Below are 26,827 nucleotides of genomic sequence, written 5' to 3' on the forward strand. Positions count from 1 at the left end.
GGGGGGGGGGGGGGGGGGGGGGGGTGGTGGTCAGAGAACGACTGGGGCCTTGGGGAAGGGGGAGGTGCCAGACACCAAGACGCCCGGGAAAAGGGGTAAGTGACTGGGGAGGGGGGTGTTAAATGCCTGGGTCATTTCCCACCAGGCCCCCCACCCCCACCCCCGTCCTGAGTGAGGGTAAGGGTTGGCAATTGTTAGAATCTTGGGAGCTAGGGTGGGAGATGCTGGATGCCGGAGTTCCTCCCCTTCATACTGGTGTGTGAGTCTGATATATGGGTCCCTAAGGAAGGGGAATTATAGACACTGGGATTTTCCAAAAGGGAAGAGGTGGGAAGAGCCAGGCACCTTAATTCTCCCCAAGTTTCCTGGGAGTCATCTACTTAGCTCCTCTCCTAATCCCCCAAACCCTCCGACTCAAAACCTTGGGAAGGGTGAAGTTAATTTCTTGGTTTGTATGACTGGGATAGAGAGATAGGGACAGGTGGGGGGGGGGGTCTCACCTTGGTAAAGTTGCCAGCTGAGGCTTGATTGGCTGTCTATCCCCAGGTGTCATACCTGGGAAAATTCCTCCTGGAGCCAGATGCCTGGGTCTGCCTGGCATCAATCCCTTTTATTCTTTTATACGGGTCCCAGCCTTTTCCCTCTGATGAATAGTAACCCAATCCCTAGGAGGTTCCTGATGAGGGTGTGGGTGGCTTCCAGTTCTCCCTGGTCTCTTCCTCCAACCAACTAAGAATATGCTAGACCCAGAGTGGGGTCTCCTTTCTTCCTAAGACCAAGCTATCCCATCTCTCTAATTCCCAGTTTTCTTCAGGGGCCCAGGCATCCCATGCCCATTCCAGATTCCCTTCTCCTTTTCACTATCCTTAGTCATCCTGCCTTTCCTCTCTCCTGCTCTATCCCTACTTCCCTACCCCCATTCTGTGAGACGAATATTTTCCATCAGCAGCTTCTGGATCCTAGGAAAATAGTTCTGGATAATTATCACTTTCTTAGGTTTCATCAAATGGCTTTGCATGAAGCCCAATTCTCTTGCCACCCCCACCCCCATCCCACAAACCCCCGCTCCCTTCTTTCTTCCCAGTCCCCTCCATTATACATCCCCCATACAGGGCTCACCTGCTAAAGAAATATGGGGAGTGTGAGGGACCACCTAGGCATTGTAACCTTCCTTCATCTCAGACTCTCCCTCCCTTCCACCTCTGATTTCAGTTGTTCTCACTTGACTCTAGGAGGATGGATTGGAGGATTTAAGACAGAAATCTAATAGAGTTCAGTGATCCAGGGGCTACAGATTGTCAGAAATGCATGGAACCTTAGAGAGAGCATCTAATTTGGTTTCTTTTCCCCCATATCCATGTTACAGATGATGAAACTGAGGCTCATAGAGGTGGGGTGAATTGCCCTACATTTCATAGAAAGTTAGAGGTAGAGCTAGGATTCAAACTTGAGTCTCCTGATTTCTAATCCAGTGTTCTTGCTATTACACTGACCACTAAGACAATTTAAGGGGGAGAGAAAATAGTGTCTTTCAGTCCCAGGACCCTGAAGAGAAATATTGGGGTAGAGGGAGTAACTAATGCTGATATGAAAAGGGGATGGAGGGGCAGCTGGGTAGTTCAGTGGATTGAGAGCCAGGCCTAGAGATGGGAGATCCTAGGTTCAAATATGGCCTCAGACACTTCCCAGCTGTGTGACCCTGGGCAAGTCACTTGACCCCCATTGCCTAGCCCTTACCACTCTTCTGCCTTGGAGCCAACACATAGTATTGACTCCAAGACGGAAAGTAAGGGTTTTTAATAAACAAATAAATAAATGAAAAGGGGATGGAAGTTAGATAACAGGAGGGACTTCCCAGTACTGAGGATGGAGACAGAACAGAATAGGAGAGCAAGGAGAGGCAAATAATGAGGCTACCAAGTGGCACATGGGAGATAGAGTGCCAGGCCTGGAGTCAGGAGGACCTGGGTTCAAATTTGACCTCAGACACTCACTAGCTCTATGACCCTGGGCAGTCCCATTTGCCTAACCCTTGCCCTTCTGTCTTAGAGCTGTTACTAAGGCAGAAAATAAGGGTTTGTTTGTTTTTTTTAAAGAGGCAAATAGTGCTGCTGGGGTCATTCTTAAGAGGAGAGAGGAGAATGGAGAATGAGCAGGAGTTGTCCTACTAGGCAGGCGACAGATAGTGTGACTTGGGACTCTTATTAGAATGTCACAGAATTACAATTATGGAGACCATAGCAATTGTACACCTCTGTTCCCCCTCCCAATTAACTGATGAGGAAACTGAGGACCAGATGAATTGGAGACTTTTTCATTGCAGGGTCTTATTGCTGACTGTTTGGAAGTTTCTTGAAGCCTAATCTATATCCTTCTTGTTCTACAGTCTATGGACTGGAACCCAGACAGCCGTCTGGAGAATCCCCCTTCAGAGTCTGGAACCATTTTGCCTCCCACCCCCACCCCAAGCTTTGTCTTCCCTCAGCTCTTTCCAGATATACCTGCTCTAGGGGGAAACAAGGCAAGAGCTCTGGTCCTCCCAGCCCCAGCCAGAAAGCAAGATTGGAGACCTGACCCTATTGCCTGTCTGTCTCCATTCTGTTTGTCCTCTCTGCAGGGACCCCTGAGAGCCACGCGTCCTTCCCAGAACCTGCTGGGGACAGATTGAAAACAGACCCACTAGACAAACACACCCTGCCAGAGTCAGCTGAAATCATCATAACTCTCTCCCTGATTGGGCTCTGATGGGGGCAGGGGAAGGCCAAGGACAGAATCTTTTCTAAATTTCCCTTAGAAGGGGGATGAGCCCTCCCTCCCTTCCCACCCCTACCCTGGGGAGTCCATCTGGGATGGTTTAACCGATAATGGGCCATATAGAAAGACCCCAGGTTCTTGTCCCAACTAGGACTTCTATGGCATCTCCCTATAAAGCCTCAGTTTCCTCTAAGAGACTCAATGGAAAGAACACTGGGCTTGGAGTCAAGAAGATTCCAAATTTGGCCTCAGACATTTCCTAGCTGTGAGACTCTTAGTGGGTCATTTAACGGCTCTTTTCTGCCTCAGTTTCCTCATCTGTAAAATGTGAATAATAACAGCCCCTATCTACCAGGGTTGTTGTGAAGATAAAGCGAGATAACACATGGAAGCCACTTTGCAAACCTGCAAGTGCTGTATTGCTGCTAGTATGATGATGATTATTATTCTAACATGAGGATAATAAGAGTTGCACTCCCTATCTTGGAGAGTGATTACTGGGGTAAAATGAGCAGGCGATGCCACGACAGTGTTTTGTGGCCAGATGGAGGGTTATTTATTACCCTTCGCCTCATTCTCCTTTCCCTGGTGCCCAGCTGTGGGATGCCCATGTTTTACTCCTTTTCCCCTGAGTCTTCCATAGGTAATTCCCTTCTCCATAGGCAAACAAGAGGTAAGTAAAACAGGAGGCCTCTCCCATTCCCCTCAAGGAACATAAAGGGCTTTGAGATCTCAAGGATGAAGCATCCCAGGGCATCATCTGCATTTGGCTCTGGAGTCAGGGTACCAAGGGGCACATGGAGAGGAAAAGCTTCTCTGGGCTTTCAGGAAGGAGATACCTGCCTCCTCCAAGGAGAAACCCTCAGCTCCTCTCCTCTCCCAGGACCCAGGGGTCCTGCCCCACAGCAGAGGAATGTTTGGTGTTCCTTGGTAATAGAAACACAGGCCTGGAGGCAGGCCAGGACTTGGTCGAGCCTGGAGGTGGGGAGGGAATCCTGCTGCCCTGACCCTCCCAGCTCAACCCCACCTGCTGCTTTCCTGCAGGGTTCAATTCCAGCCCAGCCCAGGACTGAGGGCTGGGGTTGGCAAGGGAGGAAGAGGGTAGGTGTACGGTAGGGCAAGGGGGCTGTGTTTCAAGACTCAGGCTCACACCTTGAGCTTTACCACTTCCCTTTTTTCTTTTTTTGTTCCTCTCTCTTTGTTTCCCCTCAACCCCCAATAAAAGTTTGAGGAGAGAACAAAGAGGACTGGGGAAGGAGGCAGAGCCTAGAGGGAGAGGGGTGGCAAGAATGGAGGGGAGGAACAGCCTCTTCCACCCAGAAGATTTTACAGAGGTCCCACAATAAAAGATTTAGTGGGGCCTCAGAGGTCATCTTGTCCAATTCTTTCATTTGACAGACGAAGAACCTGAAACCTAAGGGATCACAGAAGTAAGAAGTAGGGGGCAGCTGGGTGACTCAGTGGATTGAGAGTCAGGCCTAGAAATGGAGGTCCTAGATTCAAATCTGACCTCAGACACGTCCTAGCTGTGTGACCCTGGGCAAGTCACTTCACCCCCATTGCCCACCCTTACCACTCTTCTGCCTTGGAACCAATAATCAATACTGATTCTAAGGTGGAAGGTATGGGTTTAAAAAAAAAAAAAGAAGAAGAAAGAAGTAGCAGACACAGGATTTGAACCTACATCTTTTGATTCCAAATTTCCACCATACCAAGCGAATTGGGATGGGAATGAGAAAGGAGTGGAGAGGCAGAATGAGATGGGTCAATCGTGCAGATGCCTGAGAGAACTGGGGAATCCCTAGAAGGAAGGCCTAAAGGAAAAAAGGAGGGCTGTGTGATCCTGGGCTAGTCACCTATGGACTGAAAGAATGTTACCTACCTATCCCGGTTCCTCAATCTCAGTTTCCTTTTTTGTCAAATGGGATTTGTGTTTGCACTAGTTTCCCCTGCCAGGGAGATAACACAGAAAGGGCTTAGATATACATCTGAGCTGTTAGGACCTCTGAGGGTGGATAGGAGGGAAGGAGTCTAGAAATGTGATCTTCTTTCCTGGTCTTCCCAGAAGCAGGGAACAACAGGTGGGAATGTCTGCTTGGCAGAAGTAACATCAGGGCCCGGCGCCCTCATTGGTCTCCCCAAAATCACGGAGCCCTTTGTGGTGGGTCGCCTTGAACCCTGGGCCCCCCAAGGCGTGAGGACATTTAAGTCACCCAACTGTTGATGAAGGAATCAGACTGAGTGCTTCCTCTGCTTCTAGGGAAGAGCTAGGCATACACACAAAGACAGCCAGTCCCTCCCTGCAAGGAGCTAGCATTCAGATGGCTGGGAAGACCATGTTTAGGGAAGGAACTTTGGGATCTGCCGATGTGTGCTTTCCAGAAGCAATGCAGGATGGCATATGAAGAGGAGTCTGTGCTAGGGCTAGTTAGATAAAGTAAGCTAGGGGAGTTTGCATTCCTTCACTTAGCGAGACTGTGCAGTCTGGTACCTCAGTTTTCTTCATCTGCAAAATGGGGATTAAAAGAAACACCCTTACCCGTTTAAGAAAATAAAATTTAAATTTAAAAATTAAAGAAGAAGAAGAAATCCCCTTACCTTCTGTCTTAAGATTAATACTGGGTATTGGATCCAAGGCAGAAGAGTGGTTAAAGGCTAGGCAATGGGGCTTGCCTGTAACTTAACCAGGGTCACACAGCTAGGACATGGCTGAGGTCAGATTTGAACCCAGGACCTCTCATCTCCAGAGCTGACTCTCAATCCACCACCTGTGCTCAAAATGGGACTTTTTGAGAAAAGTACTTTGTTGACCTTAAAGAACTATAGAAATGTGAGTTGTTTCTTCTCCCAAAAAAACCTTCCCTTTCTTCTTTATTATCTTTTCTTCTCCCCAGCCTTCAACTCTGGATTGTTCCCTTTCCTTATGTGGTCTCAGTTTGTTGTTATTCAGTTGGATCAGAAGATGTAGGTTCAAATGCTACTTCTTACTTCTGTGATCTCTTAGGTTTCAGATTCCTCAGTTGTTCTTAATGACCTCATTTGGGGTTTTCTTGGCAAAGACCCTGGAATGGTTTCTCATTTCCTTCTCCAGATCATTTGACAGATCAAGAAATTAAGACCAGGGGGCAGCTGGGTAGCTCAGTGGATTGAGAACCAGACCTAGAGATGGGAAGTCCTAGGTTCAAATCTGACCTCAGACACTTCCCAGCTGTGTGACCCTGGGCAAGTCACTTGACCCCCATTGCCTACCCTTACTACTCTTCTGTCTTGGAGCAAATACACAGTATTGATTCTAAGGTGGAAGGTAAGGGTCTAAAAAAAGAAACTAAGACCAGCAGGGTGAAGCGACTTGCCCAGGGACACACAGCCAGCAAGTGTCTGAGGCCAGATTTAAACTCAGAAAGATGTCTTCCTGCCCCCAAGCCCAGCATTCTATTCACTGTGCCACCTACCTGCTCTACTTTATCCTGACTTTGCTTTTGCCCTATGTCAGAATCTAAAGTTCTAGGTTCTCAAACTTTTTTTGGTCATGGACCTCTGTGGCAGTCTGGTGAAATAAGATTCTTTCTCAGAATAAAGTTTTATGCACAAAATAAAATACGTAGGATTACACCGGAAACCAATTCTATTGAAATACAGTTCTTAATACAAAACAAAAAGGAAACCCATACCTAGACGCTAGACAGCAGGAAGGACTTCACTAACCTAAATGGGAGGCAGACAGAGAAAGGAGGTCTGATCATCCTTCAAAGGGAAGAGTTAGAAAAAGACAGCCCCTCGAACCCAGGTCTCTTTTCAAGTGTGAATGCTGAGGGGCTGTCTTCAGCAAGGGGAAGATGAAACAGAAGAGTCCAGAGTCAGGGAGGAAGGGGATAAGGTCCCTTTGGCTACCTGCAGAGGGAAGTCTGGACACCTAGATTCAGCAGTGCCCTTAGGAGAGGAGTTCTAGGAAAAGGGCTGGAGAAAGACTCTGGGGAATCCGAGACACAATGGATGGTGGGTGACACAATGGGATGAGTGATTAGCAAGGATGGCCCCCAGGAAATGCTGGGGTGTGAAGGGAGGGAAAACCACTGCTCCCTGCTAGGAAACAGTCCTGATTCACTCCCAGGAAAGCCACAGAGACAGGGAGAGGTTATTAGAGACAGTTTCCATAGAGGCTTGGACCCAGAGGGGGCAGGGGACCCAGGTGCCTTGATTCTTAGTCACAGGGCTAATAAATACCTCAAAACTTAAGGGGGGGAGGATTGGAGAGACTCTCTCTCTGCCTATCCATCCTTCCAGACCTGTCTCCCATCCTGTCTTTTCAAAAAACCTTCTGGAACCTCCCTTCTCCACACTAGTACCATTTTGAGCAACGTAGTTCCTCAGAAACCACCTAGCCCAATTCTCTCCTTTTTAGGGGGGCAGAGCATCTCTTTTATTGCTACCGGAACACCTAGGAACAACCTGTTTAGTGCCTTTTAGAAATGCTAATCCCATCCTTTTCTAGAAGACAGATTTATGTGTAATTATGGGACAACCATCCTCTCCCCTCAGTCTGCTGAGGCTGCTCCATGGAACATGAAAGGGGGGATGGCAACAGCGAATGAGGGGGCTCCCTTGGCTACCCCCATTATACAAGAAATACATGATTACTAGGTCAACTAGGCAGCTAGTGCATGGAACCCTGAACCTGGAGTCAGGAAGACCTGAGTTCAAATGTGGCCTCGGATACTTCCTAGCTGGGCAAGTCATTTGACCCCTATTTGCCTCAGTTTCTCATTTGATAAATGGGGACCCTCTAGAAAAGAAAATGGCAAACCACTTCAATATCTTTGCCAAGAAAACCCCAGGATCAAGCCTGTGGGGTCAGATAGAGTTGGATGTTTACTGAACAACTAATCAGGCCATCTAAGCCAAATGCCTTAAATATGAATCCTACTAACATCTGCATTTTCAGAAGAGCAAATTGAAGCCCAGAGGCAGGGGTGTGCTGGTAAATATTTAATAGCAGGTTCTATGGAGAAGATGTATATGGAACATGCTTTTAAGTTTAATCTTCGTTATGAACATTTTTTCCATCACTTAAGTCTAGACAATTAGCAAAATATTACTTAATCCCTGACTTGTATCATTCCCAATTCTGAGCTATAAATGCCTACATTGAAAATTTAACAATCGGCTCTTGTAGCTGGTTCTACCCCAAGGTAACACAATAGGTAATTGACAAAGTCAGGGTTCTTTTCTCACGATAGTGAAGTATTTATCAGGCATTTAGAAATGTTACATTAAAATAGATATGGGGCAGCTGGGTGACTCAGTGGATAGAGAACCAGGCCTGGAGACAGGAGATTCTGAGTTCAAATTTGGCCTCAGACACTTCCTAGTTGTGTGACCCTGAGCAAGTGACTTAACCCCCATTGCCTAGCCCTTACCCCTCTTCTGCCTTAGAACCAATACACAATAATCTTCTATCTAAGACAGAAGGTAAGGGTTTAAAAAATATATAATATATAAAATACATGTAATATATCAAAATACATAATATATAAAGTATATATTTATGTGTTATATATTTGTATTACATATAAATATATGTAAATTATTTCTCAAATGATAAACTCCTAAGGACAGGACTTTCTAGTAGATAGAGGGCTGAAGTTAGAGTCAAGAAGGTCTGAGTTCAAATCCCATCTCAGACAAATACTAGCTATGGACCCCCAGAAACTCATTTAACAAGTGTGTCTCAGTTTTTCTACCTGTAAAATGGAGATAACAGTAGCACTTAACCTCCTAGATTTGTTTTGAGGTTCAAAGGAGACAATGTAAAGTGCTTTATAAAACTTATAGCACTAGCTATTATATATTATTACAAATGCTAGATATTATTATTTTTCATAGGACCTGGCATATTATAGAGTTTTTTTTAAACCATTACTTTCCATCTTAGAATCAATACTTGGTATTAGTTCAAGGCAGAAGAGTGGCAAAGGTTAGGCACTAGGAATCAAGTGACATGTTCAGGGTCACACAGCTAGGAAGTGTCTGAGGCCAATGTTATAGGTTTTCAATAAATTTTAGTGAGGGGGGAACAGAAACACTTAAAGTTGGAGAGGGAGGTCCAAGATCATCTTTACCGAGTACCTGTTACTCTACAATATCCGTCGTGACTAGCCACTTGGCCTCTATTTAAAATGAAGAGAATAATTCTATTTGTTAAAATATTTTCCCATTAAGGCCTGTTATTCTATAACCTTTACTCTTAGGTCCTACTTCAGAGGATCTTGGGATTTTCCCCATAAAGGGAATCTAACCTCTTGGTCAAATTTTAACCCTCTGAGTATTTGAAGATAGCTCTCCTTGCCATTCAACAACCATGCAGCATCTCTCCCTCGTTCCAAGCCTTCTGACTCCAAATCCAGAGTTATTCCATATTAGTTATTCAGGGATGGGACTTAGGAAATGAGGGGAAGGGAAGAGGAGCCACAGCCGGGGTACCAGCTGTCCATAGCTCCTGTTCCAGGTGGTACTTGGAGTGGACCGTAAGGAGTGGAGATGCCCTCCCCAGTGGTACCCTGCAATAGGGATGGGCAGAAAGTGACAGTTTCTCAATCTCACCTCAGGAGTGAATGTGATGCTAAGGAAGATTGCTGTGGCAGCTGCCTCGAAGCCGGTGGTGGAGATCAAGCAGGATGGAGACAATTTCCATATCAAAACTTCGACCGCTGTGAGGACCACTGAGATTAACTTCAAAATTGGGGAAGAGTTTGAGGAGCAGACAGTGGACGGGAGGCCCTGTAAGGTCAGTGTTCCCTCTGGGTATGGGGTGAGGGAAGGGCGAGAGAGACGGCCAGAATAGGCTATACCATCCTGCCTAGCTGCCTCATTTTACCCTTTTCCTGATCAGGAAGGCTGATTACTTCCCTCCTCACTCTCCTGAAAAGTCTGCCCTATGATCTAGCTTCCATCCCTTCAGCTAAATTGTGCTATCTGATTTCAGAGTCTTTTTCTCCATTTAGGGAAGCCAACCCTAGGGTGGGGCCATTAGGGCTTTGCTCCAAGGTCCCAAAACTTAGTAGACACTAGGACTATTTAAGCTAGTTAAAATGGGTTAAAAATAACTGAACTTTGCAATTGGCTAACAACAATACTTAGTTAAAATAGAAAGCTTCCTCCTGGGAGGGCATGGCACACCCAGCACAGGTGAGTACTTCCTAAACTTCTCCACCCCTCCCCCCAAGCCACCTCCCTCTGGTGGTACCCATTAGCTACCTCCTGTGTCCCATGAGAGCTTCTTGCCCTGGGGATGGTCCAGGGTTTTTGCCCTGTGTGCCAGTGAGGACTCTGCCTCCTGCTGACCCTGCCTCATTGGATAGGCTTATTCTTCCTCCTTACCCCAGAGCTTGGTGAAGTGGGAAAGCCAGAATAAGATGTTCTGTGAACAGAGACTCCTAAAAGGGGAGGGACCCAAGACCTCCTGGTCCCGAGAGCTGACCAACGATGGAAAATTAATCCTGGTAAGCCCTTTCTCCCTGGACACCTCTTGTCCAATAGCAAATTGTCTTCCATCCCCTGGCCTGGGCTGGATTCTAATGAATGCAGAGTTCAGGTGGATGGAATAAGGATTCATTTATTATTTGTTTTTCTCTCCCCATCTCCAACCTAATCCTAACCCTAACTCACATATTGAGAATGATGTCTAGGAGTGGGAAGAGAGAAAGAGCAGAAGACACCACTAACATTAGATTTCTTTCCCTACTTTTGTGTTAAATGCAAATACTCCAATCCTCTGAAAGCTAAGATCTGGGGGAAATTGGGGAATGGGAGGTGGTGGCTTGGCTTCATTTTATTCGGGAGGGTTTCATGAAGTTAAGGAGGCCTTGGTGAAAAGGAGCCAGTCCTGGAAGGATAGGGGGGAAGAAGGGAAGGTCCCTTTGTGGTCTATATTGGGGAGGAGGAGTGTCCGCTATGCCTTCTCCCTCTTTGAGGACTGACATTGGGGAGGTGGGGAGAAATCATTCCCCTTTCTAACACTGAGCCCAAGCAGGCCCCCTCTGCAAGTCCCCAGAAGGAGAACAGAGGAAAGAAGAACCAGGCTTCTCCCTACTCCCACCCATTCTGAGGACTGCCTTGATCCCCTCCCCTAGACCATAGTTTCTGTCCTTCCAGACCTTGACAGCAAACGATGTGGTGTGCACCAGGGTCTACATCAGGGAATGAGTGCTGAAGGGATGTCCTGAGAGGGTCCCCTACATCTTGCTCAACTCTTCTGCTCCATGGCGTCCCAGTAACCGCTCAACTCAAGAGTCTTTTGTTTACCTCGTCACTCTTTTCCTTCCAACTCTACCCAGCTAGTTCTCTGCCCTGCCCTTTGTTATATCTGGAAGCCAACATCCTGGGCACTTTCTGAAGTCCCCATCTGCTTCCTCTCACCCTCCCTATCTCCCCTGACCTATTCCAAGCGAATCCCTGATCACCTTGTCCAGGGATTTTTGCTTCCCTCCCTCTGTCTCTGATCAGGAGACTCAGCCCAGGAGAGATTCTCTCCATTTCTGAGAGATCCTAAAAAAGAGAACTCCCTTCCAACACCAGACAGAAGCCTTATCCCTAAGGCTGCCCCCTCTATCCCACAGCATTCCCTTCCTTCCCCATATTCCCATAGCCAATTCGGTTTGGAATATTTATTTGTTAATGTTATTAAACCATCAGAAAATTAAACTTCTTTCTGGTCATTAGTGTTTGATTTTGGAGGGAGGAGGGAAACCTGGGAGGATGGGTGTGGATATGTGAAAATGGGCTATAGGTGACTGAGCAATAGATAAAAAAGATGTGCTGCCTTTTACTGCCAAACTCCTTGAACATATGGCCTACATTTCCTCTTTACCCACTTCCTCTTTGGTCCCCTGAAATCTGGCTTCTGCCCCTTCCCCCCTGCAACCTAATGCTTTAAACAAATTATTATTTCAGTTACATGTAGAAATAATTTTTGACAATTGTTTTCTGACATTTTAGGATTCAGATTTTTTTCCCTCCTTCTTCAACTTCCTCCTCCCTGAGGTGGTAAATAGTCTGATGTAAATTATACCAATGGATTCATGCAATACATATTTCCATATTGCTCACGTAGTGCTAGAAGACACATATTACACCTACAATAAAAAACTCATGAAGGAAATAAAGTAGAAGATGGCACACTTTGATCCAATGGTTCCTTCTTTGGCTGGGGAGGACATTTTTCATCATGAGTCTTGGGTTTATCTTAGACACTTGCTTTGCTGATAATGGTTAGTCCCTCACAGTTGATGATTGTATAATATTTCTGTTATTGTATACATCGTTCTCCTGGTTCTGCTCACTTCCCTTTGCATCAGTTCCCATAGCAAATGCTCTTTTAAAAGGTTGCCAAAGACCTCTCAGCTCTCAGATCCAGTGACCTTTCCTCAATTCTCCTTCTTCTTGATCTTCTGACATTATTTCCAACTGCCCTTTGATGTGGCATGGGTGCAGGAACTCTTGTGTCTGTGTCCAGAAGGCCTAGCTTTGAGTTTTCTGGCTCTGACCCTCGGCCCGAATTACCCACTCTGGGAGAGGATTGGAGCGAGCCTTTCACTACTAACCTCACAGGTTTGTTGGGAATGACTTTTATTATTCTTAACCACTCCCTCCTTCTTAAAATTTGGCTCTGGTGACAATGCATTGTCCTTATTTCAATTCCTATCTGCTAGTGGCTCCTCATCCTCTCTGTGGGCATCACTCAAGGCCCTGACCTTAGCCCTCTGTCATTCTCCCTCTATACTTTCATCCCTTTGATGATCTCATCTCCTCCCACACTTTCAGTTGTCACCGCTGTGTGGGTGACTTCCAAAACTTCACCTCCAACTCTGTCTTCTCTCAAGCTCCTGTCCCAGATTCCACACTGCCTACTAGATGTTTCCACCTGGATAGTCCACCGGCCCCTTGAATTCAGTGCATCCAAAAGTCACTCTTCTCCACCCTGATGCCAAGCATCAACTTCTTTCCGTTAGACCATTTTTGTCGGTAGCACCACCAGAGTCCCATTTAGTCTCAAAGCTTCACACGTTATTTTACTTTTCTCTGTGTTCCAATCTGTTCCCAAGTTCTCCCATTTTTTCAATGCCTTTATTGATTAATAATATTTTATTTTTCCCCCATTTACATGTAAAATAATTTTTTATATTCATTTTAAAAATTCGAGTTTCCAATTCTCTCCCTCCTTCCCTTTCCACTCTCCTCCCTGACATGGTAAGTTGTCTGAGAGGTTCAATGCCTTTTAAATTCCACCTTTTCTCTTCTTTTCTTTTCTTTAAAACTCTTCCTTTCTGTCTTTAGTATCTATTCTTTTTTTTTAAACCATACCTTCTATCTTTGAATGAACACTGTATATTGGTTCTAAGGCAGATAAGCAGTAAGGGCTAGGCAATGGAGGTTAAGTGACTTATCTAGGGTCACACAGCTTGGAAGTATCTCAAGCTAGATTTGAACCATAGACCTTCTGTCTCCAGGCCTGACTCTCTATCCACAGAGCCACTTAGCTGCCCCCCTAGAATAAATTCTAAGACAGAAGAAAGAGCAGCAAGGGCTGGGTGAGTAGGTTAAGTGACTTGTCTAGGGTCATATACACAGGCCTTGGGTTTTATCCATTGAGCCACCTAGCTCTCTAATTTTCATTTCTTTCCACACCTACTTTCAATTCATCTTCTCAGACCTGAATTCATACAATGTCCTCTAACCCTTCCATCTTCCAGCCTATATCTCTCCTCCTACCCCATTTGGCCAATTCTACCGCCATAGAAGGATCCATTTCCATTCCCTCTGAGCTTCAAGTGCTCATGGAACATGGAGCTTGTCCATGGGATTACTCATCTGCATCATTGTTATAAGCAAAAAAAAATAGGTTGGGGGCAGCTAAGTAGCTCAGTGGATGGAGAGGGAAGCCTGGAGATGAGAGGTCTGGGGTTCAAATCTGGCTTCAGACATTTCCTAGTGTCTATATAAATATATTAAATATTAAATAACATAATAATTATATAAATATAAAATAATAGTACACATAGAAATATAGTATAATATAAATAAATCTATAATATATATGTAAGAATGGTTATATAAATATATAAAACATATATTTATAATTATATATATAATTAAAGCACTTGTCACATAGTAAGTGTTATATAAATATTATGGCTGCTGTTCAGTCACTTTCAGTCATATCCAACTCTGTATGACTCCATTTGAGGTTTTCTTGGCAAAGATACTGGAGCACCTTGCCACTTCCTCTTTCAACTCATTTTACTGATGAGGAAACTGAGGCAAACAGGATTAAGTGACCTTCCCAAGGCCATATAACTAGTAAGTATCTGGAGCCAGATTTGAACTCAGGAAGATGAGTCTTCCTGACTCACCTGATGCTCTATCCACTGCACCATCTAACTGCCCTATACAAATGTTAGCTATGGTCATTATTAGATCTCTTAGCCTCAGTTTTCCCATCTATTAAATGGGAATGATGAGGACAGAGCATCTGCCTCCCAGGATTGTTGTGAGAATCAAATGAGGCAATAATTGTAAAGCACCTGGTGCTTGGCACATAGTAGGTGCCCAGTAAATGTTAGCTAATATTCTTTTTTTTTTTTTTTAAACCCTTGTACTTCGGTGTATTGTCTCATAGGTGGAAGATTGGTAAGGGTGGGCAATGGGGGTCAAGTGACTTGCCCAGAGTCACACAGCTGGGAAGTGTCTGAGGCCGGATTTGAACCTAGGACCTCCTGTCTCTAGGCCTGACTCTCACTCCACTGAGCTACCCAGCTGCCCTAATATTCTTTTTATTAAGGCTCTTAGCCTCAATTTTCCCATCTTTTAAATGGGGATGATAATAATAGTGTACCTGCCTCCTGGGGTTGGTGGTGAGGCTCAAATGAGATAATCTCCATAAAGTACTTTGTAATCCTTAAAGCATTTTATAACAACTCACATTTGTGTTTAGGAACGTTCTTTTATTTGATCCCCACAACAATCTTGTGAGGTCAGTACCACAAATATTATTAGCTCTGTTTTATAGCTGAGGAGAGGTTCTCAGAGAAGTTTTAACTTGCCCATGGTCACAGCTGGTAAGTATAAGGCCAAACCACTTCCCACAGTTGTGCCCACTAAGACCTCCACAACCAAGACATGCAACCAAATGGCAATCATGACCTGTGGTGGGGGATCAGGGATGGCTTCCTGGAGGAGGAGGCATTTGGTTGGGGATTTAAGGAAGGGGTAGGACTTCCGCAGGCAAATGTGGGGAGGGAAGGCTTTCCAGGCAAAAGGAGCAGCCCTGCGGAGGAGGGAAAGCGATAGGTCCTTTGTGTGTGGGAGGCCGGGAAGGGACGGCTCGACACAGAGGGCGATCCAGTTTGGCAGGCAGGAGCATAGCGTGCATGGAAAGGAGTAAAACGGGATAAGTCTGGAAAAGCAGGGAGGTGCCAAGATGAAGCAAGCCATTGCCTCGAGGGGCCGCGACAAGCGTGTTTGGAGCGTGAGGACCCGGTTCTGCCACTTCGGACGCCCGCGGGGCGCTTCAGAATTCCCATTTGTCCCCTGACGCTCCGGAGTTTCCGAAGCCTTTTCCGGACAACATCGCCCCGAAGTCGATATCGGGAGTATTTATCTGGGTTCTGACCTGTGACTGGGCCAACCTGAGGCGCTTCCAGGATGGAACTCTCTCCACCGATGAACACCGACTGCTCGCCTTCCTCTTGAGGCTTAATCGGCTGCCATTGGCTTGGGAGACTTGACCGAGCTCACACCTGAATCCAATCCCTGCCCAAGTCCAGGATGCCGTTGGTCTTCTTCAAAAACGAAGGAGGAGGAACAGCTACGGGGGTTCTAATCTGTCTAGCTGTGTGACCCTGGGCAAGTCACTTAACCTCAATCGCCTCGCCCTTGATGCTCTTTTGTCTTTGACTTGATACTCAGGTAGAAGGAAAGGGTTTTAAAAAAAGCCAATTCACACCCAAGTCCTGACCTGTTGCGCTGTCATATCAGGGAAGGTCTTCTTCAAGAAGGGAAGACCAGCAACAACATCATAGCTAGCATGAGTCGGAGGCAGGACTTGAACACAGGTCTTCCTGATTCCCAGGTCAGTCCTCTGACAACTGTGCCAGCTGCTCCTCAGGACTCGAGATATTATCCTCACTTTACAGATGGGGATCTTAGGTTCAGAGTGGTCGGATGACTTTGTCTGCTCTCATACAGTGATTAAATGTTATAGGTAGGAGTAAACCCAGGTCTCCTGACTCCAAGTCCCATATTTCTTTCTAGGACAGCGTTTTGATTCATTTTTCTAGAGTAAACTTTTAATTTGCAAAACGATTTCCTAAAAATGCCCCCATAGTTGGTTGTGTCTGACTCTTGATGACACCGTTTCGGGTTTTCTTGGCAGAGATACTGGAAGGGTTTACTATTTCCTATTCCAGCTCATTTGACAGATGAGGAAACTAAGGCAGACAGGATTAAATGACTTGCTCAGGATCACACCTCTAGTAAGATTTGAACTTGGGAAGAAGAGTCTAAGCCTGGCTCTCTATCCACTGCGCCACCTAGTTGCCCTGCTACCCCTGTAGTCAGTAAGTGGCGCCAGCATTATCATGTCCATTTTACAGACAAGCCTCGGTCAGGTTGAATGACTTTCAGGATGAGACAATTGAAGAATGTTGGATCTGGGTTTCGCACCCAGGTCTCTTGACTCCAGATCTAGTGTTCTTCCTGTCACAAAACTCTTAGTAATAATAATGCTAATTATTATTATTATTGAGGCAGCTGGTAGCAGAATGGATTGAACACTGGGTCTGGCATCAAGAAGACCAGAGGGGGGGAAAAAAAAGAAGACCTGAGTTCAGATCTTGCTTCAGACCCTTACTAGCTAGCTATGTGACTCTGGGCAAGTTTCTTAGCTTCTGCCTGCCTCAGTTTCCTCATCTGTAAAATGAGATAATAACAGCCTCTACCTTTGTTGTTGTTGGATAGAACCCATGTTCTATCCACTTATGCTTCCTAGCTGCTCCTCGTCCTTTTTTTTTAATCCCTTACCTTCCACTTTAGAATCAATACTGTGTATTGGTGACAAGGTAGGAGTGGTAAGTGCTAGGCAATGGGGTCACACAGCTAGGAAGTGTCTGAGGCCAGATTTGAACCTAAAATCTCCCATATCTAGGCCCGGCTCTCAATCCACTGAGCTACCCGGCTGCCTCCCTCATCCTTGTTTTTTGTTGTTTTTTTTTTTTTAAACCCTTACCTTCCGACTTGGTGTCAATACTGTGTATTGGCTCCAAGGCAGAAGAGTGGTAAGGGCTAGGCAATAGGGGTTCAAGTGACTTGCCCAGGGTCATACAGCTAGGAAGAGTCTGAGGTCAGATTTGAACCTAGGACCTCCCATCTCTAGGCCTGACTCTCAATCCACTGAGCTACCCAGCTGCCTCCCTCATCCTTTGTTTTTGAAGAGGACCAGTAACATCACAGTGATGTCTTGACTTGTGTGTGAATTGCATTTAGATGTGGCATGGTCAAGTCATTGCAGATGCAGATGAGAAGGGGACTCCCACCTATACCAATGAATCTCTGTGCAGGTCAGTTCCTTCCTTACAACTTAAAAGTCAGCATATATTCAAACTGTGATATGTAGAGTTTTTCAAGAACTATTGGACTCTGTATCTCATCATACTTGGCTATTTGCTATAACAAAATAGATCTTAACATTTTGTGCCATCCTATCCAGTACTATGCTTAAACTTGCCATCGATTTCTTAGTGGATGCTATTCCTGAAAAATAAATTTATTTTCTTTTCCTAAAAAATAAATTACACACACACATACACACACACACACACACACACACACACACACACACACACACACACACACACGAGTTGCCTAGAGCAGAGGTGTCTGAGACAGCCAGCCACACTCGCAGTGGGGGCCTGAGCCAGATTAAAATGTAACGTTTAAATGTTTAACAAAATAAGTAAAACACAGTAGAACATAGATGATGTTAATATGTGGTTTTCTAAGTCAATACGTGCCCTGCAGGGGTCCTCATGTATAACTGTGGCCCCCTTTTCTATTTGAGTTTGACACCATTGGCCTAGAACAATGAGACTTACATTAAATGACTCGTCCAGAGCCATAGAGCAAGGATATGGCGTGGGCAGGCCCTGAGCCCAAGTCTCCTTGGTTTAGAGACTGGCTATATCTCATCCCCACTCCACTGACTTTCCAACCAGTTATAAATCTTCTTAACCACACTGTCATCAAATCCACATGTCTTCATTCAAATCCACATGGCAACAACAGGAAGAAATTCTTTCCAACGTTCTTATAAAATCCAGTTATCCCATGTCTTTGGCCTTCCCTCATTATTCTTTTAAAAACTCTACTTTTCATTATGAACTTCATGATCAACAGACACAAATGTTTCAATATGTGAATAGGGACAAAAAAAAATGACTTTCCCTAATGAACCCAAGTCGAGGTCCAGGGATCTCCTCTTTCTTCTCTAAGTGCCCACAAACCATTTTGTTAATAATCTGTTCTATAGGGGGAAGCTGGGTAGCCCAGTGGATTGAGAGCCAGGCCTAGAGATGGGAGATCCCAGGTTCAAATATGGCCTCAGACACTTCTCAGCTGTGTGACCCTGGGCAAGTCACTTGATCCCCATTGCCTAGCCCTTACTGCTCTTCTGTCTTAGAACCAATGCACAGTTCTGAGTCCAAGATGGAAGGTAAGGATTTAAAAAAAATAATAATCTGTTCTACAATGTTTCTGGGGATCAATAGCATCCTCACCAGTTGATAGTTTCTGAAATTTACCTCTTCATCACCCCTCCCCTTTTTTATTCCATTTGGGATAACATTCGCCCATCTCTAGAATTTGAGCACATTGCTCGCCTTAATGCTCATGGTCGATGATCCTGAAATCTCACTTGCAAATTCTTTCAGTTCCCTGGAAGTGGAAGTTTGTCCCAGTTTAGAAACCTGAATTCAGGTCTTGTCTTATATATCCTTACTTAACAAGGGGTTTCAATTTCCCCTTCAGTTTAAAGGCCATTCTCATTTTTTAATTATACTTTTCTTTTCCAGATTACATGCAGATACAATTTTATTAATCATGTTCTGGAAGACCATTCTTTTTGATAGAGAAAACAGATGCAGAAGAGTTGAATAGTTCTACTTTCCTTTGTCATTGCTCAGTAACGTCCCACCCATCTGCCCCAAGATCAGGACATATCCCTACCTTGTTCTTGCACCAAATACAGCTTTGAAAAGCATAGGATGTTGCTTAATAGATGGATTGGCAGAAGATATGAACAAACAGTTTTCAAAAGAAGAAATGAAACCATTAACAGTCACATGAAAAAAAAAAAAAAAGAAAAATGCTCCAAATCATTAATAAGAAAAGAAATACAAATTTTAAAAACTCCCTCGCATCCATCAAATTGGCAAAGATTGTTCAAGCTAGAATTCCTATTAAGAGAGTCTGTGGGAAGAGAGGCACATTAATGCACTGTTGCTGGAGACATGAGTTGAAACAATTTGAAGCCAAGTGAAAAAATATTGCTAAATTGTTGAAACCCTTTGACCCTATGATCTCACTCTTGGATAGCAAATTTGTCAATGACAGAAAGATCCTGTATGTACCCAAATAATCAGTGATGCTTTTTGTCACAGCACAAAATCTAGAAAGAATGGTTTTCCATTAACTGAGAAATCGTGACTGTGATGCAGTATTATTATGGAGAATTTAAAGAAACATGACAAGACTTCTGCAAACTGTTGCAGAGTAAAGTCAGCAGAAAAAAATAAAGATGATTACAATAATGCAAAGGAAAGCAACTCTAAAAAGGCAGTTGAATTTGAATTAAAGACAATGACTAATGTTCATTACACAGGTTTCATATGATGAAACAGAGTTTTCACAGTAGGAAGTTGACGGCTTATGGGTGCTGAATATGCTGAATGTGACTGTTGTCAGACAGTCCTTTTGTGGGTCAGTTTTGCTTATTAATCATTTATCCTTGGGATAAGGGAAGAATTCTATGTGGGAGGAGGAGTTTCTTTTTTCTTTTCTTTTCTTTTTTTTTTTTTTAAGTTTCATCTCTTTAATTTTCTTTTAGGACCACAATGCTTCAATGCCACTAAACACTTTTGCACTTTAATATTTAGTACAGGAAGCAGCTGGGTAGCTCAGTGGATAGAAAGCCAGGCCTAGAGATAAGGGGGTCCTGGGTTCAAATATGGCCTTGGACATTTCCTAACTTTGTGACTCATGGCAAGTTGCTTAACCTATTTGCCTCAGTTTCCTCCTCCATCAAATGAGCTGGAGAAGGAAATGGAATCCTACTCTAGTATCTCTGCCAAGAAAACCCCAAATGGGGTCATAAACAATCGGATAGGCCTTAAAAAAAAAAACTGGGCAACAAATGTCCATGGTGTATTTCTTCTATGATGTTAGAGGGACAAGACTCAGAATACTTTGGTATCTAAACAATTGAAGTTGAAGATCTCCAAAGAGGTCATGGAAAGGGTCATGGCAGGCATGCCAGGTAGGATTCAGCATATTGCCGACAAAGAATCACAAAGGAGATGGGGCATAAAAGAGATCATCAAAGATGCATGCTGTTGAATGATGGACCAATTTCATGGTAAGAGGGCATCTGGGTGGCTCAGTGAATTGACAGCCAGGACTAGAGATGGGAGGTCCTGGGTTCAGATATGGCCTCTGATACTTCCTAGCTGTGTGACCCTGGGCAAGTCACTTTACCCAGATTGTCCTGCCTTTACAGCTCTTCTGCCTTGAAACCAATGCACCATATTGATTCTAAGATGGAAGGTAAGGGTTAAAAAAAAAAATAAAGAGTGACTGATGAACCATAGACAGCCTGAATGTTCCACTGGTATCCTCTTGATATTAAAAGAATTTGAGGAGTTGCTCAAACCCATTGGGTGTACCCCCCCTGTAATTATAATAATGAGAGACTCACAGGATGAATAAACATGGATGGGTCTAGATCTGCAACCCTGAAGAAAATACCTAACCTAATGAGTTAGCGCCACTGGAATCTATCAAGAAAAACTAAAAATACACGCAGAAAATACATGTAGATGCACAAATGCACACAAGCAGCCTATGATGGTTTTCCCTTCTTTGGGGTTTGATCTTCCTTGTGAATCTTTTTCTGAAATGAAGAGCTGAAATGACTTTACGGGATCTATTCCAGCCCTGAAGTGATTTTATGCTTAGATAATCAAATCCCAGTACTTTGTCCTGGGTTACCTGGCCCCTTTCCCTATTGCTCCTTTATTTCAGTTCTCTGATCATAACCCCCTTGACTTGGACTCACTACTCCATTGACCCCCCATACCCAATTCACACCTCATCCCCTTCCAACTTACCTTTCCAACAAAGTATGTAGGACACTTCCTCCATTCTTCCTCCTTTGCTCCTAGCCTCCTTTCTGTTCTTCTTAACCTTGTTCCTCTCTCTCTTCCTCCAGGAATTCTTCACAGACTTGATCCCCCCACATTTTTTATCCTTGCTAGAACTCTATGCCTTTTGTCTGTATTTTTGTCTCAGTTCTGGGCATGCGGGCTGATTTCCCCCCTCATCACCCTGGAACCTCCCCAATCAAAGGGATTTGTCTCCGGATACCTGTCAGGGATATTGTAGAGGGAATTCAATAAAAAATCAAAGAATAAATGAACACAGGGAGAAAAACATTTACTATGTGCTAGGTATTATACTAAACACTGGAAATATAAACAGGTGAAAGGTCCTTGCCCTTGACAAACTTACATTTTAATAGGGAAAGACAACATGTATAAAAGAGTCATGGCCAGCAAGGAATGTTTAGACCGGAAAATGAGTTGGAATCACAAAGCAATGAATTGCCATGCCCTTTCTAGGAATGGTCTTATAAACCCAGCGGTGGTATGGCTGGATCAAAGGGCAGGCATTCTTTTAGTGCCCTTTGAGCATAGTTCCAAATTGCCAACCAGAATGATTGGATCAGTTCAGAACTCCACCAGCAATGCATTAATGTCTCAATTTTTCTTGGCAAGTTTCTTAACCCTAACACCAGGGCAGCTAGGTGATACAATGGAGAGAGCCTAGAGTCAGGAAGATGTGAGTTCAAATCTGACCTCGGATACTTACTGAATTATGTGTGACTCTGGGCAACTCACTTAAACCTGTCCACCTCAGTTTCGTCATCTGTAAAATGAGTTGGAGAAGAAAATGGCAAGCCACTCCAGTTTCTTTGCCAAGAAATCCCCAAAGGTGGTCACAAAGAGTTGGGCACTATTGAAATAACTGAATAACATTGTACTCACTAATTAGAACCCAGAGTCACAGGGGTGAGAACTTCTAGAAGGAAGTGGAGGTTGGAGTTCGGAAAGCATGGCCTGAAGAAGCTTGACTTGAAGACACTACAAGAAAGGTGTTTGGTATCAGAGGACCTGGGGGAGGGAGAAGTGGGACATGCACCCCTGATTTTGAGAAAGCAAATTTCAAAGACTACAAAGGAGAACAGTAGGTAGGCTCCAGTGATTAACATTCTATAGAGAATGACATCTCAGGAAAAGTGAGAAATCTTCCAGAATGAAATTCTGAAAGCACAAAAGGAAATGTTTCCCATGAGGAAGAAAAATGGGAGCTGTCTGAAGAGACTGAAATGAAGGCCCAGGGAACTGAGCAAGCAACTTAGATTCAGTAAAGATATGTACAGAAGATGGAAGCAAGAAGACGTAACAATAAAAGAATGTGACCTGATCCTGTAAAAATGGGGTCAAGAATGCTAAAGTTCAGAATGAGCTGAGGCTGTTGTGGGAAGCTAACGACAATAAAACGCTTTTTTTTTTTTTTTAAAGCTATATTAGGACAGAAAGGAAGGACCTTTGAAGTTGAGAATTTCCAAAAGGGTAATAGAAAGGGTCTTAGAAGACAGGAGCAGGGCTAAGACAATTATATAAAAAGAATTACAAATGAGATGGGGCATAAAGGATTCCATTAAAGAAACATATTGTTGAAAGAAGGGCCAGTCACATGGTGAGAGAAGGATGACCAATGGACAGCCTTCCAGTGCTCAAGAGGACGTACCTTGTGGTGGCTGGGATAATGACAACAGACAAGAAAGAGGAGGCTCAGTTCTTTTGCTCCTATTGGTTTTTGTTGGGGGGATTTTTTTTTTTTTTTTTGCCAAGGAGAATACTCTTTTTCAAGGACACAACAGAACAAAAATGACCCAAAAGGTGTTGTTACCCAAGATAAGTGAGGAGGCAGTAAGAAAACACCTACTTATCTTTGATGAACTCAAGTCACCTGACCCAGGAGAATTACATTTTCAGATATAAGAATGGTATAGATCAGTGATATATGAAAAGTCATGGAAAAGGGGAAAGATACTGTAAGATTGGAGAAACAGCCAATTTTTGTTTTATAAAAGGAAAGACAATTTTCATTTTATTTTGTTTTCTGGTTTTGTTTTGCTTTTGTTTTATAAAGGGAAGAAAATGAGTCTGTGCAAAGTTTATTCATGCTAATAAGTATGAATTTAGTTTAGTTTCTGGGAAAAACAGATCATTTATGATTTGTGAAGAATTGAGAAAAGGAAGGGATGACTCATTACCAGGAGCCATCATGGCTTCCTCAAAAACAGATCATTCCTTGCAGATGAAAGTAGACAATTTTTCACTTGTTTATTTGGGCTTATGTTTTGGGCTTTTGTTTTTGTAAGATTACTCACAAAAATGAATACTATGAAAATATGCTGTGCGTGATAATACATGTATAACCCAGATCAAATCTCCTGCCAACACTGGGAGGGGAAAGAGAAAGGAGGAAGATAGGTTTGATCATATAATTTAGGAAAATTTATGTGGAAACTTGTATCACATGTAATTGGTAAGAAGTAATGAATGAATGAATGATGAATGAATAAATGAATAAAAACAAACATAAAAAAAAACCCAGGCCATTCCTGCATAGCCTTAATTCCATTCCCTCCCATCCCCCCCAGGACACCTAGAATCAGCTGGGCATAGTGGAGAGAAAGCCTAGGATTCATATCCATCATCCGATGGATAACATACAGGTGAATCTTAAGTCACTTAATTTCTCCATGCCTTAGATGACTCTTTAAGACTAGCGGATGAAGAACAGTTTTAGATCTTCTGTCTTAGAAGGAGTCTCCTCACTTGAGAGTTCCCTGTGACAGGTCTAGATCAAAACTTTATAGCACCAGTCCCAAAACTCTTTGGTATGGGGCTTTTTGGCAACTAGGTGGATCAGTGGAGAGAGCTCTAGATCTGGAGTCAGGAAGACCCGAGTTCAAATCTGACCTCAGACACTTACAAGCTATGTAATCCTGGGCAAGTCACTTAACCTCTGGTTGCCTTAACCCAGTTTGGTCCACAGGGTCAAAAAGAGTCAGCTGAATGACTGAACAAAGGGACTCTAGTAGATCAGGGGAACACTGGATATGCCATACACTTAGGTCTTATCTATGTATTCCTAATAAAATATTTTCTACTATTCTTGTGGAAAAAATGAGAGATTTGGACTATTTAAGACGATAATACAATTAGAAGAATTCAGAATTGGTTGACGTCCACAATATGACAAATATGGAAATACGTATTGCATGATAGCACATGTATAACCAAATTAAGTTGCCTGGCATCTCAGGAAGGGGGGAAGAAGATGGAGGGAGGAAGAGAATTGGAAACTAAAAATGTGAGAAAATGAATGTTAAGAATTGCTTCAACATGTAATTGGGGAAAAAATGATTGAATGTTTGAACTAAAAATGAGCATTTTTTTTAACACTTACTTTCTGTCTTAGTAACAACTCTAAGACAGAAGGGCAAGGGCTTGACAGTTGAGGTTAAGTGACTGAGGTCAAATTTGAACTCAGGTCTTCCAGACTCTAGGCCTGACTCTCTACCTACTGAGCCACATAGCTGCCCTGATTAATTCTTATTTACTTATTTATTTGTTTGTTTTTTTAAAAAACCTTCTTTTCTGTCTTAGTATCAGTTCAAAGAGAAATGTGGCAAGGGCTAGGCAATTGGGGTTAAGTGACTTGCCCAGGGTCACATACCTAGGAAATGTCTGATGCCAGATTTGAACCCAGGAACTCCCATCTCTGGGCCTGGCTCTCTAACCACTGTGCAGCCTAATTGCCTTTCCCCTATCCATTCTTTTTTTCCTTCTTTATTAAACCCTTACCTTCCATTTTATTTTTTTAATTTTTAATTTTCTAGAATATTTTTCCATGATTCATGTTCATGTAACCTCTCCCTCAAACCAACCCCCCCCCCCAGCCAACGAGTAATTCCACTGGGTTTTACATGTGTTACTGATCAAGACCTATTTCCGTATTATTGATAGTTGCATTGGGGTCATCATTTAGCATCTACATTCCCAATAATATCCCCATCAACTCATGTGCTCGGGGCTTCGTCCTGGGGACGGTAACTTAAGAAGGAGGTCCATGAGCTGGGGTCCATCCAAAGTGGGGCAACAAGAAGGGGGAATGGAGGTTCCTGTCCTAGAAGAATAAGTTCAAAGAAGCGAGGCTGGGCAGGCTGGAGAGGAGAACAATGAGGAGAGGCTCCGTAGAGGTATTGGAAGGGCTGTCATGTGGAAGAAGGATTAGCCTGCTTGTGTCTGGCCCCGGAGGGCAGAGCTAGGAGCCAGGAGTGCACGTTACAAAGAGACCAAAGTAGATGTGACAGGAGGAAAATGTTCCTCCATCACGAGAGAGATCCAAAGGGGGAAAGGGCTGCCTCAGGAAATAGTGGATTCTCCCCCACTGGAGGTCTTCAAGGGGAGGCTGGATCCGCCGTCATGGTGGGTATTCCTGTGGGATAGAGGATTGGACCGGGTCCCTTTCAACTCTCAAGTCCTATGCTTCCGTGATTTTAGTTCTTTCTTATTTATTATTTTTGCATTCTTAGATTATTTATTTTATAGTATATATTATATATAACACAATTTTTTATATACAATATATGATAATATGTGATAATATTTAAACATATTAAACATTTTAAACATTTATATATATACACACACATATATGTATATATACATATATATAAATATATATGACAACTGGGTGGATCAGTGGATTGAGAGCCAGGCCCAGAGATGGGAGGTCCTAGGTTCAAATCTAGCCTCAAACACTTCCTAGCTGTATGACCCTGGGCAAGTCACTTAACCCCCATTGCCTAGTCCTTTCTTCTGCCTTGGAACCAATACACAGAGGTGTCTAAGATGGAAAATAAGTCTTTTAAATAAATACATAAATAAAATGCTATGCAAATAAGAATTTGCTATTATCCCCATAGTCAGGATCAGTCCTAGGCAAAATCAAGGAATCATTAAAGTGGCTCTTTGGTGCCTTTAACTCTTATTTCTTTGCCTTTTAAAAAACATCTATGTAGGGGGCAACTGGGTGGCTCAGTGGATGGAGAGCCAGGTCTACAGATGGGAGGTTCTGGGTTCAAATCTGATATCAGACACTTCCCAGCTGCGTGACCCTGGGCAAGTCACTTAACACCCATTGCCTAGCCCTTACCACTCTTCTGCCTTGGAACTAATATACAGTTTTGACTCCAAGACAGAAGTTAAGGGTATATAAATATATATGCATATATATATAATTTTAACTTCTAAACATTTGAATTTTAATATCATTTTACTTGTCCAATTACACAGAATAACAAATTTTAACATTCATTTTCTAAAATGTTGAGTTCAAAATTCTCTCCCTCCCTTCCCTTCCCCCTGTCTAAGAGGGCAAGCAATTTGATCCAGGATATACATGAGCCATCACACAAAACATATTTCCATGTTGGTCATATCATGGAAGAAGACTCATATGAAACAGACAGATAAAAAAAAAAGACCATGAAGAAAATAAAGTGAGAAATAGTTATACTTCAATCTGCACTTAGATTCCATCAGTTCTCTCTCTGGAGGGGGATAGCAGTTTTTGTCACGAGTCCTTTGGAGTTGTCTTGCATCACTAT

General features: G+C 43.6%; 1 protein-coding gene across 1 annotated transcript in view; it reads left to right on the forward strand.

Moving 5' to 3' along the window:
• Positions 1-11,441, forward strand: part of CRABP2 (cellular retinoic acid binding protein 2) — an 11,998-nt gene extending 557 nt beyond the window's left edge. Inside the window, exons 2-4 of the mRNA XM_044672767.1 lie at positions 9,360-9,538; positions 10,137-10,253; positions 10,906-11,441. Coding sequence (XP_044528702.1) covers positions 9,360-9,538; positions 10,137-10,253; positions 10,906-10,956 — 347 coding nt within the window. The 3' untranslated portion in view covers positions 10,957-11,441. The remainder of the gene's footprint in view (positions 1-9,359; positions 9,539-10,136; positions 10,254-10,905) is intronic.
• The last annotated feature ends 15,386 nt before the right edge of the window (positions 11,442-26,827 follow it).

This window comes from Gracilinanus agilis, chromosome 4 (assembly GCF_016433145.1).
Source record: "Gracilinanus agilis isolate LMUSP501 chromosome 4, AgileGrace, whole genome shotgun sequence".
Classification (NCBI taxonomy): domain Eukaryota; kingdom Metazoa; phylum Chordata; class Mammalia; order Didelphimorphia; family Didelphidae; genus Gracilinanus; species Gracilinanus agilis.